The sequence below is a fragment of the Dermochelys coriacea genome, chromosome 2, assembly GCF_009764565.3.
Source record: "Dermochelys coriacea isolate rDerCor1 chromosome 2, rDerCor1.pri.v4, whole genome shotgun sequence".
NCBI lineage: Eukaryota > Metazoa > Chordata > Testudines > Dermochelyidae > Dermochelys > Dermochelys coriacea.
In genome coordinates this window covers 221,000,477-221,020,980 of record NC_050069.1, presented here as the reverse complement: position 1 = coordinate 221,020,980, position 20,504 = coordinate 221,000,477, and the positions used below count along the sequence as shown (strand labels likewise).

General features: G+C 40.4%; 1 protein-coding gene across 1 annotated transcript in view; it reads left to right on the top strand.

Annotated features, from left to right (window-relative positions):
* UMAD1 (UBAP1-MVB12-associated (UMA) domain containing 1) overlaps positions 1-20,504 on the top strand; it is a 197,469-nt gene that overhangs the window by 150,148 nt on the left and 26,817 nt on the right. Inside the window, exon 4 of the mRNA XM_043507132.1 lies at positions 18,421-18,635. Coding sequence (XP_043363067.1) covers positions 18,421-18,635 — 215 coding nt within the window. The remainder of the gene's footprint in view (positions 1-18,420; positions 18,636-20,504) is intronic.

The following is a 20,504-nucleotide window of genomic DNA, read 5'->3' as shown; positions in this document are numbered from 1 at the left end:
CAAACTGGGCCTTCTCCTGAATGTGGCAAAATCTACACTGTCCCCGGTTCAGTGGATAGAATTTATAGGGGCGGTGCTCTAAACAGGCCAGGGCATATCTCCCGGAAGCATGAGATCATTTGATGTCTCAGGCAGTTCACCATCACCACAGCAAGGAATTGCCTGAAACTTCTAGGACACATGGCCGCTTGTACTTATGTAGTGCAGCATGCCAGACTCAGATTTCTACCTCTTCAGTCGTGGCTAGCATCAGTGTATCAGCCAGTCCAGGACAGCTTGGACAGGATCGTGACCCTGCCTCACCAGCTTCTCAACTCCCTCCAGTGGTGGCTTGACCCTCATGTACTATGTTCAGGGGTCCCCTTCACCAGCCCTCAGCTCTCTCTCTCGCTAGTGACGGATGCATCAGCACTGGGCTGGGGAGCACATCTGGGAGATCTCAAAACTCAAGGCCTCTGATCTCGGGCAGAGTTCACTCTCCATATCAGTGTCAGGGAGCTGTGAGCGGTGTGCCTACCATGCCAGACTTTCTGAACCCACAAATCAGGGAAATGTGTGTCAGTAATGACAGACAACACCACGGCGATGTTCTATATCAACAAACAGGAGGGTGCGTGCTCCACTCCCCCGTGCCAGGAATCCATCATGTTGTGGGACTTCTGCGTAGAACATTCAATGCACCTAAAAGCATTGTACCTCCCCGGGGTACAGAACGAGTTGGCAGACTATCTCAGCAGGTCATTCCACGGCAACGAGCGGTCCTTATGCCCGGGCGTCGTGAACTCAAACTTCCACCGGTGGGGCTTTCCCCAGATAGACCTGTTCGCCACACGACACAACAGGAAGTGTCAGCAGTTTTGCTCCTTCCTGAATCACAGTCCAGGCTCTATCGCAGATGCGTTCCTCCTCCCATGGGGAGTCTATTTCCTATACACGTTTCTGCCCATTCTGCTCGTTGACAAGTACTGTTCCAAATACAAAGGGAACAAGCCTCAGGTCCCTTCTGACCTTAGTATCTATGAATCTATGAATCTCAGTGATATTGATAGCTCCAGCCTGACCTCGCCAGCGCTGGTACACATTGCTCCTGGAAATGCCCATGGAAGAAGCCCCAGCCACCTTGCCGCTGTTCCTGGACTTATTGACCCAGGATCAGGGACATCTCCAGCCCCTGCACCTCGAATCGCTACACCTCACAGCGTGAAGCTCAATGGCTGAACCCGATGGAGCTTTCCTGAAAGCCCTCCATCAGGGCTATCTACCTGGCCAAGTGGAAGAGATTCTCAATCTGGTTGACGCAACATGGTTCATCACCCAATCTCGCCTCTCTACCGCATATATTCGACACAGGGGTCCCCTTTGTACAGAACCCTCCAACAATGATGATAACTACGGATGCTTCCCTACTAGGTTGGGGCACATACTTAAACACTCATACTTTCCAGAGCTGTTGGTCCTGGTGCAGTCTCTCCTTCATATAAATCTACTGGAGCAACAGTCAGTTTGCAATGCATGCTCCCCTTTTCTACCAATGATCAAGAAAAAACCATAAACATCCTCACAGACAATGTCGCCTGCATGTTCTATATAAACCAACAAGGGTTGGGGTCACACTCACGCTCCCTGTGCACAGAGATCATGCTACTTTGGACCTGGTGCATCAGTCACAACATTGATACCTCAGCCACATATTTACTAGGATGCCAGAACACTGCTGCAGATGCATTAAGCAGAAAATTTTCCCAGGACCACAAGTGGGAAATGGACCCTCGAGTACCAAGGAATATATTCAAACCGTGCTGGTTTCCAGTCATAAACCCCTTTGTTGTGACACAAAACGCCAAATGTCCTCAGTTCTATTCCAGAGCAGGATTGGGTCCACAATCATTGGGCAGTGCCTTTCTCATCAGATGGGATACACCTTTACTCTACGTCTTCCCCCGACCCCTTTTCTATCACAAGTGATATACAAAACAAAATGGACAATTCTAAAGTCATCCTAATTACCCCCACGTGGCCCCAGAACCATGGTTTCCTTACCTTGTAAATATGTCTGTGTGTCCACCATGCACTCTCCCTTTTCTGCCTCATCTCCTCTCACAAGATGCAGATCAGGTTCAGCATCCCAACCTCACAAGACTTCATCTCAAAGCAGGGCTTCTCCATGGCTCCAAGAAGCTGAAATGACCTGCTTACAGGAAGTAGAAGACAGTCTGTTAATTAGTCGGAGACCAACTGCACGACAAACTTACTAACAAAAATGGAGACAATTCACTCATGCTGCCAAAATAAACAAATCTCATCTCCCCTACCTGGTGTACTGGACTATGTATTAGAACTCAAGAAATCGGGCCTCTCCACAAGCTCCATTAGAGTACACCTTGCAGTCATCACAGCGTTCCATCATAAGGTGAGTGAGTTATCCATTTTCGCTCACCCAATCACCACACGTTTTCTTAAGGGCCTTTGTAACATATACCCAGAAATACAACCCCCTACACCAGCGTGGGACTTTACTCTAGTGCAGCCTTTGCAGACCACTGTTTGAACCATTGGTGACATGCTCATTACTCTACCTTTCAATGAAGGTAGCCTTTCTTCTCACCATCACATCTGCCTGATGGGTGGGGGAGCTGGCTGCCATCATGGTACATCCACCATGCATGCCATTTTTCAAAAATAAAGTTACCTTGAAACCACATCCCAAGTTCTGACCAAAGATTCCATCATCATTCCACGTGAACCAATTCACCTATCTCCCATCATTCTTCCCAGAACCCCATGGGAATAAACGAGAAGCGGGACTCCACAAAAGGCCTTTTAAAAGTCACCAAAATTATTCATCTTCATCACAGAACACTGATAAGGTGAAGCATCTCTAACTAGAGACTGTCAAAATGGATCCCAGATGCATCCACTTCTACTATCACCACCAAGAACTGCAACTCCCATGAAGTTATATGCACACTCCACTGAAGCCCTACCTGCCTCGTTAGCATTCCTCAACAATGTCCACATTATGGACATCTGCAAAGCAGCAATCTGGGCGTCAGCCCACACATTCACACAGCATTATGCATTGGAACAACATTAATCCTCAGATGCTATATTTGGATTTACCATCCTATCATCAGCCACAAATACAATTCCAAAGATCCCTCCTTCCACTGTAGCTATACAGTCACCTAAAGTGGAGCACCCACAGGGACCCTCCTAGAAGAAGGAGAAGGAGAAGGTTATTCACCTGGTGCAAAAAGAAAAGGAGTACTTGTGGCACCTTAGAGACTAACAAATTTATTTGAGCATAAGCTTTCATGAGCTACAGCTCACTTCATTAGTATGCATCCGATGAAGTGAGCTGTAGCTCATGAAAGCTTATGCTCAAATAAATTTGTTAGTCTCTAAGGTGCCACAAGTACTCCTTTTCTTTTGCAAATACAGACTAACACAGCTGCTACTCTGAAACCTGTCACCTGGTGCAGTTACTGAGGTTCCTCAAGATGGTTGTCTCGTTAGGTGCTGCACTACCCTCCCTCCTCCCCCCTATTTTGGAGTTTCTGCTGGGAGCTTTGCGATAGAGAAGGAACCAAGAGGGGGTTGGCCATGTGGTGCTATGTAATCACCTCAGGCAGTGTGAGATGGGGGCAGCGCATGCACAACCTAACTGGGCACTACTACTACTACAAATCTCTGATTATAAGCGCTGGGGTGCATGAACACCAAAAGTGGAGCACCCACAGGGACAACCATCTTGAAGAACCTCAGTTACTGCATCAGGTGAGTAACCCTCTCTTAACTTTCTTTACTGGAAACACTTCCCCTAATGCATCCTAAGATTGCATTAGCCTTTTTCACAGTCGCATCACATTTAGCAGCTTATAGTCATCCCGTGGTCGATCAGTACAGCTCTGTCTTTCTCCTCCTCGTTTTTTTTCCAACTGGTAAATCCCCAGCTTATAGCAAAAATTCTTGTTAATAATCCTTAAATGCATAACCTTTGCACTTTGCATTATTAAATTCCATCCCATTTCTATTACTCCAGATTTCAAGGTTGTCCGCATTTTCTTCTAATATATTCTGGTCCTCCTTCTTCCAACTTTGTATCAACACATTTTTTAGCACTTTTTGTGCCAAAATTATTAATAAAAATGTTAAATAAGATTGGTCCCAATACTGATCCTTGAACTCCACTGGTAACCTGCCTCCACCCTGAGAGTTCACCTTTCAGTATGATGTTTTGAAATCTCCCCTTTAACCAGTTCCTTACCCACCTTTCAATTCATGCATTAATTCCTACCTTTTCCAATTCAACTAATAACTTCTTATATAGAACTGTATCAAATGCTTTACTGAAATCTAGATAGAATAGATCTACTGCATTTCCTTTCTCAAGAAAATCTGCTATCTTCTCAAAGAAAGAGATTGGGTTGTTCTGGCATGAGCTACATTTTTTTAAACTATATTGTATTTTATCCAAATTAGCATTTACCCTTTAATTACTCTCTCTTTCAAAATTTGTTCTAAGACCTTGCATATAATTGAGGTCAAACTAACAGGCCTGTAGTTTCCTGGATCACTTTTTTTTTTTTCCTTTCTTAAATATTGGTACTTGTCAAGGTTCCTTCCCCACTCTGAACTCTAGGGTATAGATGTGGGGACCTGCATGGAAGACCCCCCTAAGCTTATTCTTACCAGTTTAGGTTTTTAAACTGGTCCTTGAACCCTATGCTGCCACCACCAAGCGAGTTAAACAAAGAACAGGGAAAGAGCCCACTGGAGACGTCTTCCCGCAAAATATCCCCCTAAGCCCTACATCCCCTTTCCTGGAGAAGGTTTGATTAAAAATCCTCACCAATTTGTACAAGTGAACACAGACCCAAACCCTTGGATCTTAAGAACAATGAAAAATCAATCAGGTTCTTAAAAGAAGAATTTTAATTACAGAAAAGGTAAAAGAATCACCTCTGTAAAAATCAGGATGGTAAATACCTCACAGGGTAATCAGATTCAAAACATAGAAAATCCCTCTAGGCAAAACCTTACGTTACAAAAAGACACAAAAACAGGAATATACATTCCATCCAGCACATCTTATTTTACCAGACATTAAACAAAAGGAAATCTAATGCATTTCTAGCTCAGTTAGTAAGTAAACTACAGAAGTTCTGAAACTGCATTCCTGATCTGTTCCCGGCAAAAGCATCACCCAGACACAGACCCTTTGTTCCCCAATCTGATTTGAAAGTATCTTGTCTCCTCATCGGTCATTTTGGTCAGGTGCCAGCGAGGTTATCTTAGCTTCTTAACCCTTTACAGGTGAAAGGGTTTTGCCTGTGGCCAGGAGGGATTTTATAGCACTGTATACAGAAAAGTGGTTACCCTTCCCTTTATTTTTATGACAGTACTGTATTTGCAATTCTCCAGGCATAGGGTACAACCCCCAAGATTAGACTCATTAAAAGTCCTTGCTATTTGGTTTGCAATTTCATGTGAAAGTTCCCTTAATATTCTTTGAGATTATCTGAGCCCCCAGGTTGTTCCCTTTAAGATGTATACAAGTTTGGCTTCCACCTAAGATGTGGTAATTTCTACTTCCATATCCTTGTTCCCATTAGCCACCCTGCCACTGCACCCAAATTCCTTATTAAAAACTGAGGCAAAGTAGTTGTATAGATGTTGGGCCATACCCAGATTATCTTTAATTTCCATCCTACCCTCAGTACTTAGGGATCCCACTTCCTCTTTTCTTGTATTCTTTGTATTTATATGGCTACAGAGCCATTTACTATTGGTTTTAATTTCCTTTGCAAGGTCCAACTCTGCTTGGCTTTATGCAGTTCTCATTTTATCCTTACGCTTTCTGACATTGAATAGGTAGCTTTCCTTATTGATCCATCCCATCTTCCGTTCCTTGTTAGCTCTCTGCTTTCTCTTAATAACCTCTTTGAGGTTTTTGTTCATCCAGTTTGGTTTTCAATCCTTCTCTACGTATTTTTCCCTTCCTTGTTTGTGGTGTAGGCTCCAGATAATTTCTGCAACTTTGCTTAAAATAATACTAAGCCTCTTCCACATTCAGATCTTTGTGTTCTTCAATCCAGTCCGCTTCTCTAACTAATTCCCTTTAATTTTTTTAAGTTTCTCTATTTGAAATCAAGGCCCCTAGTTGCAAACTTATTTTGTTTATCCTTCCATTTAGTTAAAACTGAGGTTAACTCATGATCATCAAACCAAGGTTGTCCTCTACAACCAATACTTCTATGAGGTCCTCACTACTTGCCATTTCTGATTTAGGGAAGCCTTGAGTATCACCTCTTGTCGGTCTGGTGACTACTTGATCAAGAAATCTATTGAATATCAGATCCAGGGATATCTGGACCCCCTACCATTATTAGTAGCATTTATCCTCCAATCTGTATCTGGGAAGTTAGTCTCTCAAAATCACACAATTTCCTGCTAGTAGTATTTATTTAATTAAAAATATTAAAGAGGTCTGTACCCATATCCAAATAGGATCCTGGGGTTCTGTAGCAGACCCCAAGCACTATCTCAGTGGAGCCTCTGTTACCATTCTCCCCCAAACAGATTCAATTTTATCCATTTCAGTACTTCTTATTTTTTTGTCTACCTTGTCATTAGTATACAATGCTGCTCCACCACCACCACCAATCCTCTGTCCGTGAATGCCTCCCAGTGGTCAAACATCCCAAAGCCTTTCTTATAGCACCATTGCCAGAGCCACCAATTGATCATTATAATCTTGTCTCATCTTCACTCTCCTCCTCTAGGGACTGGGAGAATCCCATTGAAGATCACCTGAGCCTCCATTTCTTTAGGCATCTTCCCCAGCCTGGTGTAGTCTTCCTTGTTGCTTCCCAACAATAATCTAGCAGGATCATTTGATCCTGCATGAAATACGAAGGACAATCAGAAAGGGAGTACTTGTGGCACCTTAGAGACAAACAATCAGTGATTCTTTCCTGCTCCCCTTAGGATCCTCTTCAGCGTCAGGTCCACGTTGCATATCTTAGCTCCTGGAAGAAAACACACCCTTCTGTCCTCCAAATCAGATGACAGGCTTGTCTGTTCTTCTAAGTAGGGAGTTCCCAATTACGTAGACCTGTCTCTTCTTCGTGCAATTCTCGGGCCTGTTCTTTCTGGCTGCATGTCTTCTTGTCTTCTGTTCTCACTTACAATCTTCTGTGAGTCATCCTCTATCTTCCTGGGTTTCCAAACTCTACCTATCTCCATTGTTTCTTCCCTCTTCTTGTAGGACTTACTGCTTTTCTCTTCTTCCTTTCCCTCCCATCTTTTCTTACTGCCTGCCTCTCTCCTTCATTTTGCAAGTCAGCAAATTTCTTCCTCAGTTCTATTTCTCCTTCACTAGCGGGTCTTTTCCTCTCCCATGTTCTCATAGACACATGCTTCCATGGACCATTTTTTTCATCCAGCAATCTTATCCACCATGCATCTGAAAGTCTTAGGTTTTCCCTTCAGTTGCCTCTTTCCTTTCCTTTCTTCCATCTGCTCAAACCTTCTTCTAAATTCAGCCATAATTTCTAGCTGCATCTCCATACTTCAGATTTTTTTCTTCCATCAGTTGTAGCAGGTGGCACCTCATTCGGATGAAGCACTTGTCAGGTACCCTCTCTAGAATAATGTACATCCCATAGCTTCCACAATCCAGTCATCTTCAGTGTCTCTTCCATTCTTCAGGTCACTACCACTGCTGCCTCTGTAGCTGTCGTAGCTTTCCCTCCTAAACTCCTGACATGAAAAAACACAACACACATCCTCCCGCAAACACCTCTGACAAAATCCTGTTTACTGGCAGAAAACAGGCCAGTGACATTGACCACAAACATTATTTCCTCTAAACAGTTATGAAAGGATAAAGCACTTGATCTTGACAGTATTGCATCAGAATTGTTAGAGTAGAAATCCAGATTTAGTTCACTGTCTTCAGAGCATTGTCTTAAGTTTGAGAAACCAACCACATTCCAGAAGGTTGGAAAAGGGGATGCATCATCTTTTTTTTTTTTTTTTTTTTTTTTTTTTTTTTAAGGAGACCATTCATCATGCTCAAATTATAGGTGAATGATGCTGCTATCTGTCCCAAGGAAGGTGTTTATATGTTCATACTACTGAACCAAGTGAAATACTGTCTCATATTTGGGTTGAGAGCTAACCAGTGTGGTTTCTGCATAGGTCACTTACAGAATGTTATTGAAAAACTATTAGAGCAGCAAAAGGAGGAAGGTAACATCGCATTTATGGATTTTATGGCTGCTTTTTACTCAGTGCATTAATCAGCACTGTGGATACTGCTACCCCCAGTATGGGGTGCCTGAGAACTTAATGAGCCTAATGGAGGAAATGTTCCATGGTACATTTAGGTGTGTGCGGGTGTAGCACCTGCCTGCACATCACAGAAACTGTCTCTGATTCTATTGGTAGTGTATCCACCATGCTATTTATTTTATTTCCGTCCATCAACACGTTTACAGTCCTGTGCAACAGTACTATTTTACAGTGTCAAGTGTGCTTTAGGCCTTCTTCTCTGGACCTGAGAGGAGCAGAGGTCTTTTCTTCCCTGAAGCCTCTGTGAGACAGGGCTCAGCTAGCCCTGTTACTTTCCCCCTTGACACTTCCTTCCTGTGTCTTTTCATCAGTCTTGAGGTGAGTGGCTAATTGGCTCATTAGTCCACCAGCCTGATTAGCTAATTACCTTTCATTACCCCAGTCAGCTTTTTCTGGGGAAACTAATTGGTGTCAGAGTGATCAGAGTGCAGGCTCACCTATTAACTTCCTACACTGTGCCAAAGAGGTTCAACAGTTGTATTACAGACTGGTTTTCAGTAGAATCAGGAATATGCCAGAGATGTTTTCTCTGACCTACATTATTTAATGTTCTAATAAACTCTCTGATGACAAAGCTGACTGAGGCCAAAGTAGGAGGTGTGAGATTTAAATATTCATTTTTAGAGAATCTTGAGTATTCAGATGATATTGCCTTACTTGGAGAGACTACTGACCCACTACACCTAATGTTGGAAGAGCTGCAAAAAACTGCAGAACCTATGGCACTTAAGATCAAAGGTGATAGAAACAACACTAAGCGTGCCTCCTATAAAATAGAAACAAATGACCTGCAAACTCTGCCTGTAGATAGCAATGATATTGAATGGGTAAATAGTTTTATCTATCTGAGGCGTCATTGGTTGACAGCTGGAGGTTCAAAGCAGTCACATGTTGGATCAGTCTTGTGTCAGTGTTGTTTCAGCATCTTCAAAGGCCTTTGTTCAGGTGGCAGCATGTCTGTGTGACAACTAAGATATGAGTGTTCAAAGTCGTAGTGATGACAACTCTGTTATATGGAACAGAAACGTGGCTGTTAAAAACAGGAGAGGAGAGGAAACTGAACAGTTTTTGGTATCAGAAGTTGCGGTGTATTCTTAACATTAGTTGGTTTGACTTGGTCATCAACAAGGTGATACTTAGATGATCCTGGCAAGTTGAAGTCTTGCATCAGTTGAGAACAAGACAACTGCAATGGTGGGGTCAAGTCCAACATGCTGAAGAAGATACGCTTTTATAGAAAGTTTATAGAGTTGAGATGGAAAGAAGTGGAGCATGAGGTAAACCCAATTTGAAAATGCATTTTTTGAGGGATTTAAGAAATCTAAATCCTCCTATTTTGATTCTTGCAGAAGGAAGTCTTGCAAGGGATTGTGCAACATGGAGATCCATTCTGTGCACCACCATGGCTCTAGCATAGCCATGTGAATCTGCTGCTGCTGATCTTTACATTTAATTTGGAACAGATTTTTTTTTTCTTTTGATACCCTTAATTTTAATTGTTAGCATTCCTCACAGGGGGTTGCCTTATGGCTTTGTCTCTCCCTCCAAGTTGCAGCAAGGACTAAGACTTTTGTGTCTGTTATATTATGGGTTTATGTTGCCATTTTTAATAATGTTTTTGGTGTAAATCCCAGACATGATGGCATGAATCCTAAGACAGTATCTATCAGTACCTATCAAATAATCTTATGATATCTTCTGCCTTTCTTTTGGCCTCATGCAGCTCAAATTCTCAAAATTTTGATCCATATAACCAAATAGGGATCAGATAATGCAGAATATACTTACGTTTCAAAAAGATCTAATATTGCTTGATGGGCTGTTCTTATACTAAACAACATCATGAACCCAAATTGACCAGAAGTCAGCCAGTTAGATCTATCAGAACAAGGTGGCTACTCGTTATATAACACTGGCGTATTTCTGGGTATTAAATAGTCTCAAGCCCCTCTTTTTTTTAATTGCCTAAATAATTGAAAATGAAATAGAAATCAAATTAACCACTATGTGTCTTAGGCATCTAACATTTCAGGCCTCGCATTTTGACCAACAAACTGATCACACCTTCTTTCATATTTAATATTTATCTAAATTGGGGAGGGCCAAATCGTGGTGGAACTGGAAATAGAATCCAAATCTCTTGACCCAACTAAGCCACAATTCCTCTTACTTGAAGAATGTTTGATTGATCATATGCCTATTCCCTCATGGTGTTCAGATGTCAACGCCAAGTGGAGGATTTAGTCTAACTCCAAAGGTTATTCAGTTCAAACGTCTGTGAAACAGATGTTAGTTGAGGTGCAATAGAATTTGTTTGGTGAAATATTGAAGACTTCTCTGTATTGGTCATTCTCTTCCAACTCCCTTTATGTTGCCACTTGCTGCACCTTTTCTCCCAGCACACACTCATACTTTGCGTTGCATCTCTCCCCTTTTATGACATCACTTTTTCACACTTCTCCTTGCATTGCCTCTCTTACCTGTACATAGCTAACCTTTTTGCATTTTAATTCAGAGTAATTTAAATTGTGGTTCTAATCTACAGTGACTAAACACAGTAACATGGGAAGGTTCCATTTTTATTGTATCTTGTTGATTCCATAACAGATTTGCTGAGTTTACAAATGAAATGTTTCTTCAAACCTCCTGAATCTTCATTTGGCAATTATGCATTACAGGGAAAGAACCCAGTTTAGCTCTGATTCCAGCTCGAGTGTACAGGACTGGTAGGTAAAAGGAAAACATATTTTTTATTTTTAAAATGAGCAAATATGGCATAGAATCAGTGAGACTCACTAAACGTGGAACCTCGTGATGATATGGATTTACACAGTGCTTTATGAAAAGGAGTACTTTTCTTTTTGCATATACAGATTAACACGGCTGCTACTCTGAAAACAGTGCATTATGATATTTTCTATTCCTTTCCTAATGGTTCCTAACATTGTGTAAACTTTTTTTGACTGTTGCTGCACATTGGGTGGATGTTTTCAGAGAACTATCCACAAGAAAGAGATCTTGGAGTTAAACTAATTTAGACACGATCATTTTGTAAGTGTAGTTGGGATTATGTTTTCCAATGTGCATTAGTTTGCATTTATCAGTATTGAAGTTTGTCTGCTATTTTGTTGCCCAGTTACCGAGTTTTATGAGATCTTTTTGTAACTCTTGGAAGTCTGCTATGGACTTAACTATTTTGAGTAATTTTTTTATTCCATGCAAACTTTGCCCCTCAGCTTTTTCCAGCTCATTTATGAATGTGTTGAATAGCACAGATCCCAGTAGAGATCCCTGGGAGACCCAGGTATTTACCTCTGTCCATGGTGAAAGCTGACCTTTTATTCCTACCTTTGTCTCCCATCTTTTACGTACTGGGAGGATCTTCCCCCATAATTGTTTACTTTTCTTATGAGCCTTTGATGAGGGACCTTGTCAAAGGTTTTCTGAAAGTCCAGGTACACTGTATCTACTTGATCACCCTCATCCATATGCTTGTTGACAACCTCAGAGAATTCTAATAGATTGTTGAGGCATTGTTTCCCTTTACAAAAGCCCTGTTGACTCTTCCCCAACATATCATGTTCATCTATGTGTTCATCATCTGATAATTTTGTTCTTTACTGTAGTTTCAACTAGTTTGCCTGGTACTGAAATTAGGCTCTCTGACCTGTAATTGTCAGGATCGCTTTTGGAGCCTTTTTAAAAAAAAAAAAAATTGACAGGACATTAGCCATCCCCCAGTCATCTGGTTCAGAGACTGAGTTAAGGGATAGGTTACATGCCACAGTTTAATAGTTCAGTAATTTCATATTTCAGTTCTTTCAGAACTCTTGGGCAAATATCATCAGGCCATGGTGACTTATTACAGTTTAATTTATCAATTTGTTTCAAAACCTCCTCTAATGACATCTCTGTCTGGGACAGTTCCTCAGATTTGTCACCTAAAAGCAATGGGGAATCTCCCTCACATCCTCTTCAGTGAAGTCCAATGCAAAGAATTCATTTAGCTTCTCCACAATGGCCTTTTCTTCCTTGAGTGCTCCTTTTGCGTCTCAATCATCACATGCAGGCAGACAACTAAATATTGACAAATTTAATAAGTGCTTCTATACAAATGCAAAAAGTCTAAATACTAAGATGGGTGAATCTTGAGTGCCTAGTATTTTTTACTATATTTGACTCTATTCTTTCTTCAAATATAGTAAAAAATACTAGGCACTCAAGATTCACCCATCTTAGTATTTAGACTTTTTGCATTTGTATAGAAGCACTTATTAAATTTGTCAATATTTAGTTGTCTGCCTGCATAAGTAATAAGTCACCATGGCCTGATGATATTTGCCCAAGAGTTCTGAAAGAACTGAAATATGATATTAAAGGTGATGTAGCCTAGTAAAGAGGAGAGGGCAGAAGTACAGGACAGGAACTGCAGAGAAACAGTCAAATGAACGACAGTTCCAGTCAACTACATCACATGCAGGCAGACAACTAAATATTGACAAATTTAATAAGTGCTTCTAATAGTGATCATAATTTAATTACATTATGATCACTATTACTAAGCAGTTCAGCTATATTCATTTGTATAGAAGCATAGAAGTATAGAAGTTTGACTGTTTCTCTGCAGTTCCTGTCCCGTACTTCTGCCCTCTCCTCTTTACTAGGCTACATCACCTTTAATAAATCCTTCACTAAGGGATGTGTCTATCTGAACTGCTTTCCCCCAGCCCTTAGTTTAAAAACTCCTCTGCCACCTTTTTAATTTTAATCTGGTTCTATTTTGGTTTAGGAGGAGCCCCACCTTCCTCCGTAGGCTCTTCCTTTCTCCAAAGGTTCCCTAGTTCCTAATAAACCTAAATTCCTCATCTGAACATGTTTGTCTCATCTGTGCATTGATACTCTGCAGTTCTGCCTGTGAAACTGGCCCTGCATGTGGAACTGAAAGCATTTCAGAGAATATCATGGAGGTCCTAGAGTAGTCTCTTACCTAGCAGCCTAAATTTGGCCTTCAGGACCTCTCTCCTATCTTTCTGTATGTCACTGGCAACTGGCTCTTCCTCAACCCTGCGCATAAGTCTGTCCAGATGTCTTGAGAGGTCCGCAACTTTGCACCTATTTGGCAATTCATTATGCGGTTCTCCTAGTCGTCATAAACCCAACTGTCTGTATTTCTGTAATAATCAAATTCCCCATTACTATTACCTGTCTCTTCCTAATAACAAGCTTCCAGTCCCCCAGAGAGGTATCCTTAGTGAGAGGATACCATGACATCATCTGGAAGGAGGTCCCAACTATGGGATTGTTTCCCTCTGCTCCAGTTTGACAATCTCCTTCCCTGAGACTTTCATCCTCCCCACAGAGGCTGTCAGGCTGCTGGTGGGACCACTCTGCTGTGTCCCAGAAAGTGTGTGTGTATATGTTTCTGTCTCCCTTAGCTGATCCAGTTCAGCCTCTCTGGGCTGAAGGGCCCATACAGTGTGTCTGAGGGCCATGAGCTGCTTGCACTGAATGCACTTATATGCTACCTGACCACAAGGCAGGTAAGCATACATGCTGCATTCAGTGTAATAAGCTGGATAGCCGCCACTCTGCTGCTTGACTTCTTCCCGCATTATTTATACTCTTGCAGTGGTTTTTGTTGTATATATTTGCTCCGTGTGTGTTTTGTTGTTTTTTGGCAGGAGAAGCATTATTGACCTAAGCTTAAAGAATGTTTATTAGGTGTATCTGTCTCTCACACTCCCTCTCTAAACTTGCCTGCAAAACTCCCCTGTTTTGCTAACTCCTTTGGTTGCTTATGAGCTGGCTTTTTAAACCCCTGTTCTCCCTGAGTTACCCCCAACCCCTTGTTAAGTTACATAGCATGGATATCTATGTAATATGGAAATACCTGACAAGGTGGATTTGGTGAATGAAAATTGTGGGGATTGGGAGTATGGTGGAAATGGGATTTAAGAGTAAAATGCTGCCAATTTATTTTCCTCCTAATCCAACCACTGGTTGACGTAAATCGGCAGTCCTTTTTTATTTTTTTTAAATCTTGCACTAACATTTCCAGTGCTACCAATTTGCACCTTTCACAGGCATTAAATTTATTACATGGAAGAGGGGATATGTAATTGTCTTTCTGAGTGCCACATGCCTGTATTTTTTCATCTTATTTTAAACTAATTTCAGCACATAATGTTCTAATTTGCATTGTAAATTGAATTCATCCACTTTGTGGGCCAATTAGGATGTAAACAGGTGTTCTTAACAGTATAGTCTTCCAAACAAATGTAAGAGTCTAGTGATTTCTGATTATCATGTAGGCCATAGGATCAGGACAGCAAATGAGGGCTCGTTTTTCCTTAGAAAGGTGAGAAAAAAATGTTATATGAAGACCCCTTATAACCAAATTCTTACAATACCACCTTTTCCTAACCTCCATTTACTGTGCTCTGACTCAGATGTGTGCTTGCCAGCATGAGGCTGATGTAATGCAAGCAGATACCAGCACCTCTAAAAAAGCTCAAATAGGATAGTTATCTGGAGAGATAAAGTGACTGTGATGCTTGTGTAGGGTACAGTTTAAAGATAAACATGCCTTTTTTATTTAGATGTTAGAAATTAAAGGTACAGATACCTGTCTTTTATTGCTCCTTTTCTAAATTAAACTGAATTGTTAAACTAGTGTGCTGCCTTCTGATAATCAAAGTTCTCAGAAAAGAAAGTGTCTATATAGGCAGGATAGTTTTATTTCAGTATGAATTCTTTTATCATACAGAGCTTGGACATCCACTTTCCTGTTTACTCTCAGCAAGTAGGAAGCTCTCCCTGTGAGATGAACTGTCGTATAATCTAAGTTTCCTTTTATAAAAAAAAAAAAAAAGTTGCTGGCCTTGATAATTGCAAAGATAACCATCCAAACTTGAATGGAGTATAAACCAGTGCAAGAATGTCTTACTGAGCTTGCAGATATACAGCTCCATTGTCTCAGCTGTTCCTTGCAGCTTTGGAAACCTTCAGCAGAGTTAAAATTGATACTCTTTTTTTTTATCCATTTTCACTGCTGTCACTTAGATCCCAGAGGCAAAAGTAAAGAAACTGACCAGGACCCTGTCTGTTTCATTCTGCTAATCCTTTTCATAACTATGAGCAACTGCACAAGCAAGTACTGGAGCTACACACAAGAATGCAGAATGCAGAAAGGGAGGCTGGGGATGGGATGAAGAATAAATGAAGCATATCCATTATAGCATCTAGAACAGGGGTTCTCAAACTGGGGGTCAGGACCCCTCAAGAGGTTGTGAGGTTATTACATGGGGGGTTGCGAGCTGTCAGACTCCACCCCAAACCCTGCTTTGACTCCAGCATTTATAATGGTGTTAAATATATACAAAAGTGTTTTTAACTGATGGGGGGGGTCACACTCAGAGGCTTGCTATGTGAAAAGAGTCACCAATACAAAAGTTTTGAGAACCACTGATCTAGAAAGCAGAGGGAAGAGTTGAGTAGCAGACACACACACAAAACCCATATTGCAACAGCCAACAGGCTGTCTGAGGGTCTGTTAGACTAGCAGAAACCCAACATATTCTGTTGACAGGAGGCTCTAAAATGATACATGAAGAGAGGGAATATTCCATCTTTTCAAGGAGATAGGGCCTTCAGCTTTGACCTCAGAGGCTGGTATGAAAGAGGGAGACCACAACCTGAGTTCAAAGTTAACCACCTAGAGTGAATCCCAGCAGCTGAGTGGGAGGTTCTCTTTTCACCTGGGCATTGCCTATGGACAGTGGAACACCATCTTTTGTATCTATTCTGGCTACTAAGTTTGTTCACCTGGATATTAGATATCTTCTAAAATTTCCAAACTCCAGGTGAGTGGTCGTTTGTATTCTGTGATTGTGGATTTTGTGCAGTAGATCCTAAGCTTTAAATTTCTAGCCTTTGTCATTGTAAAGAAAGCCTTCCAAATGCAAACCAAATGTAATGATGGAGTACTACCTTCCTTATTCTGAAACAGTAGTTCTGAGAGGTCAGCATTTCCTTATTAATCTCAGAAGTGTGATGACTCTAAAACCTAATGAATTGTAAATGTTAATGTTAACTCTTTCACTGCAGATCATTTTAGTAGACAGTTATCTAGTGTTTCTTTATCCGTCATTACTAGATGAGAGGCATCTATTTGCTATCGGATTGCTTTCAAGACATCTCCAGTCCTGCCCACAAGGGGAAAATGCCACCCTTCCCCTTCTCCTGGCCAAAAGACTCAACTGCCTCTTCTGATTTCCCTGTAACCAAAATCCCAAACTATCCCCTGCCAAGCAGCCACAACCCTTAGCTTCTCCACAAGAACTATAGTTATCTGCAGTTGACACACAAATCTACCATTGCTCATCTTAGCTTTATGATTCCCTTTAAAGTTAATGGGAGTCATGCATCTAAAAACTTGTCCAACTTTTTTAAAATGTATGTTCACACTGATCATAGAATTTTACAGTAGAACTTTAAGGAAGCTTAGTAATAAAAATATTTTTTGGGTTTTTCTATATTTGCATTTACTTGTATATGAGAGTGGTTTAAAGAGTAAACACAGGGCTGGGAATCGGGAATTTCTGAGTTCTGTTCCATGCCCTGCCATTATTCACTATTTGGATTTGAACAAGTCACTTAACATCTCTATGTATGTTTGCTCTTTTATAGAATGGAGATACAGTAATCACTTACCTCACAGAGATGCTATGAATTATTAACAAATGTGTGTACAGTGCTTGAAAGATATAAATAGCAATATAATATTTATCTCCTGTAGAGTATTTTTCATCCATAGATCTCAAGTGCTTTACAAAGGAAGGAGGGTTTAGTGTCTCTGTTTTAAATATGGCAAAACTATAGGATAGAGCAGTGGTTCTCAAACTTTTTTTTTTTGCGGACCACTTGAAAATTGCTGAGGGTCTCAGAGGACCACTTAATGATCTTTCCAAATGTTGTTTGTACTGTTAGCTAACTATTGTAAAGTGTTTTGGATAAAAGTGCTATATTAAAAAAAAGCTTAATTAACTTTTTTTGTTTTACAAATAAAAGCACACAACTAATATTTTAATATCAATAGTCTTACCTTTCTAATGTGGTGGATGTCCCCTCTCTCCCCCGCCGCAGCAGCCCCTGAGCTGGGGCTGGGAATGAAGGCTGTCTCTCCCCTGCAGCCACAGTCCTGGAGCTGGGAAAAGTCACCTCTTTCTCTGGCCACCGCAACCCTGCATGTCCTAAATTCTCCCCATCCCCTCTTCTCACCCTACTTCCCCCTCTCACCTACTCTCTATTCCCCCCAAGGCCACCACCTCACCTTACAAGTGCTTCTTCTCCAGGGTCCAGGCACCTAATTAGTGGAGCCACGCCAGCGCAGCTGCACTAATTAGGTGGGTGGCCCTTCATCCTCTCGTGTGCGGCTTCCCAGGTGCGCACCTTAGAGGGAACTATCCGCGGACCACCTGAATGGAGCTCGTGGACAACAGTTTGAGAACCTTTGGGATAGAGATTGTGATTTATCCAAGTCACACAGCAGGTCAGGACTCAAATCTCCCCTAATTCAGTACCCTATCTAATGGACTATATAATTTGTTTAATTTGCATAGCAGGATTTTGAAGTAAACTGCCCAGATTTTTCTTTTTATCCGTGCTTGTTCAATAATCTCCGATGGTTACATTGTGCAAAAACTGTTTTTTTTCTTGTTACATGCACTATCACTTTATGTGGTAATTACAGGCACACCCAACCAGTTAGGCAAGTTCAATTTCAGATTAGAAGTATACATTGGTATATTTGTCAATCAGTGTTCACAATAGTAGGATTATGTGGCCAGAAAAACTGCCATTATTCATTCAGAAAAATCCTTACAGCCTTAGCTAAACTAAGCTTGACTCAAGGAATTGTCATGTTATGCATTAAGAATTTCAATTGTAGTCTACTCCAACCAAACACCACTACTGCATATTATAAATAGGTCATCATGTTTTCAAGTGCGAAGCTTAGACTTCGTAATCTATATTGTCTAAATTATTGTTTGTTTTCTTTAGCCAAATACAGAAAAACATTCACATTTGACTGTAGTGGGTGCTGAGGAGGGAAATGAGACAAGTCAACATTTGGAAAACAATCATTTCATGTCAGAGCTCCTCAATGATGTACCCTTCACCCTAGCACCCCATGTGCTAGCAGTACAGGACACCTCTAATGGCCTTCCAGACCAGCTGCTCTCCTACAACATCAATGATAATTTATCAAGATTTTGGTATGATTTTACACTTGAAAATTCAGTGCTTTGTGATTTGTAATATGTCTTTATCTTTCTGTCCCTTTAAATGTACACCTTGACAACTTGAAGATAATTACACAAATATTTTGTTTTGTAACTTAACTGCTTAAATGTTTTTGTGGTATGCCATCTATATAACACATGCATAAAAACTAAAATAATTAAAATCTCATACTGTGTTTTATTCCTTAACATATCATCTTACATTACACTTAAGTAATTTGAAATGCTGAATTTGTTCTTAAAATAGTCAAGCAGAATATTAGTTTTGCTTAATCCTGAGTAAGAGATCAATCTGTTAATACATTAATTGGTGACTGTCAATAAGTGGACTGTAAATGCATATATTTCATTATTCTTACCTGTGATGTTATGGACTTATGCAGCATTTGATATTTTACTCTGATGCCACAAATGCAAAGCCTGTTGTGCATATTTCTTTTTAGGCTATCTTTGCTTTTTCCAGGAATGGAAATGTATGCTGATTATAATGCAAAATAGCATGATTTTATTTACAATAGGCAAATTCTCCTTCTCCTTTTTCCAGTAGACCTTGCTGTTCATTTTACCATGTCACTTAGGTCTCTCTCTCTCTCAAGAGTTTTCTCTCAACTGCCCTGCATTTGCTGTTTTTTCTCATTGCCACATGTGTTCCTGGTTTATGCCTAGATCAGTTTTTCCTTTTTAACCTTTGTGCCCCCAAAGAAAGAAATCTCAGGATATGTACTTTTAATGGTCATACCCTTGTTTTTTTAATTGTGGCCCAAAGATACAGATGGCAGTGTTTAACTATTACAAAACATTAAATTGTTCCATACCTAAACATTCATTTCAAGCCTTGAATATGCATATTTTATTATAGCTAAAACCTAACTAAATTGCTGTTGCCCAGTGAATTGCTCACTGAAGTCTTTTGTGATGTGTGCCCTATGCAAGATAAAATTTGTTTTGACTATCAGGAAAAAGTATATATACTGTGCCAACTGTAAGTGGGTCTTTTCATAAGAAATGTGTGACGTAGGATATTTAAACATACATACAGATTCAGATTTATGTGCTTTTAAGATGTTTGGGATAATAAATACCACAAATGATAGAGAAGCTATGTTGTAATTACATTTTGATTTGTTAAAATGATCATGTTTTCTCAGATTTTTTTCTGGAAAATCTATGCATTTCATTAGTTTGTTTGCAGTCTATATATATATATATATAGTACATTACTGTCAGGATTCTCCCAACAACAGGGGAGATACTGAATAAGTTTGGATAACCAAGAGAATTTTCAGTGTCACTAATAAAATATGGGATATGACCCTTTTCCTTTTTTTTTTTTAAACAAAATGGAGTTTCACATAAGGAACATTATTCATAATCTAGTTTATACTATATTTTCTGTGTTTGTGCCCATAGAGTGCAGTGGCACATCTGGCATTGATGACACTGTATTCCGAGGTTACCTTTTGTGATCCAAGAAGTGCTAAGATTTCGCACAGAGAGAAAACAGATTAATAAGTTGGTTAGAACCTATTTCTGTGCTGAATTCCCTGGCTAGTGGGGATGTTAATTAAGTTCTGGTTTTCAGTGCTAAACTCAATTCTCATGTTTCTTTTGCATTTAACCTTTAAACTTTTACCTATCTTGAAAATGGCATATTCCTGTTCAGATTGTTTGTTTTTCATCCCATAACTGATATTTGTCCCCAACTCAGCCATTCCAAGAGCAGAATTGCAAAACAGAGATGAGTATCCAACAAACCCACAGAACTGGTTCTTTCCACATTAGTAAACTTGTAAATACGCTTCTTCCACTCACCTATAAGATATTTTATTAAATTAAAACATA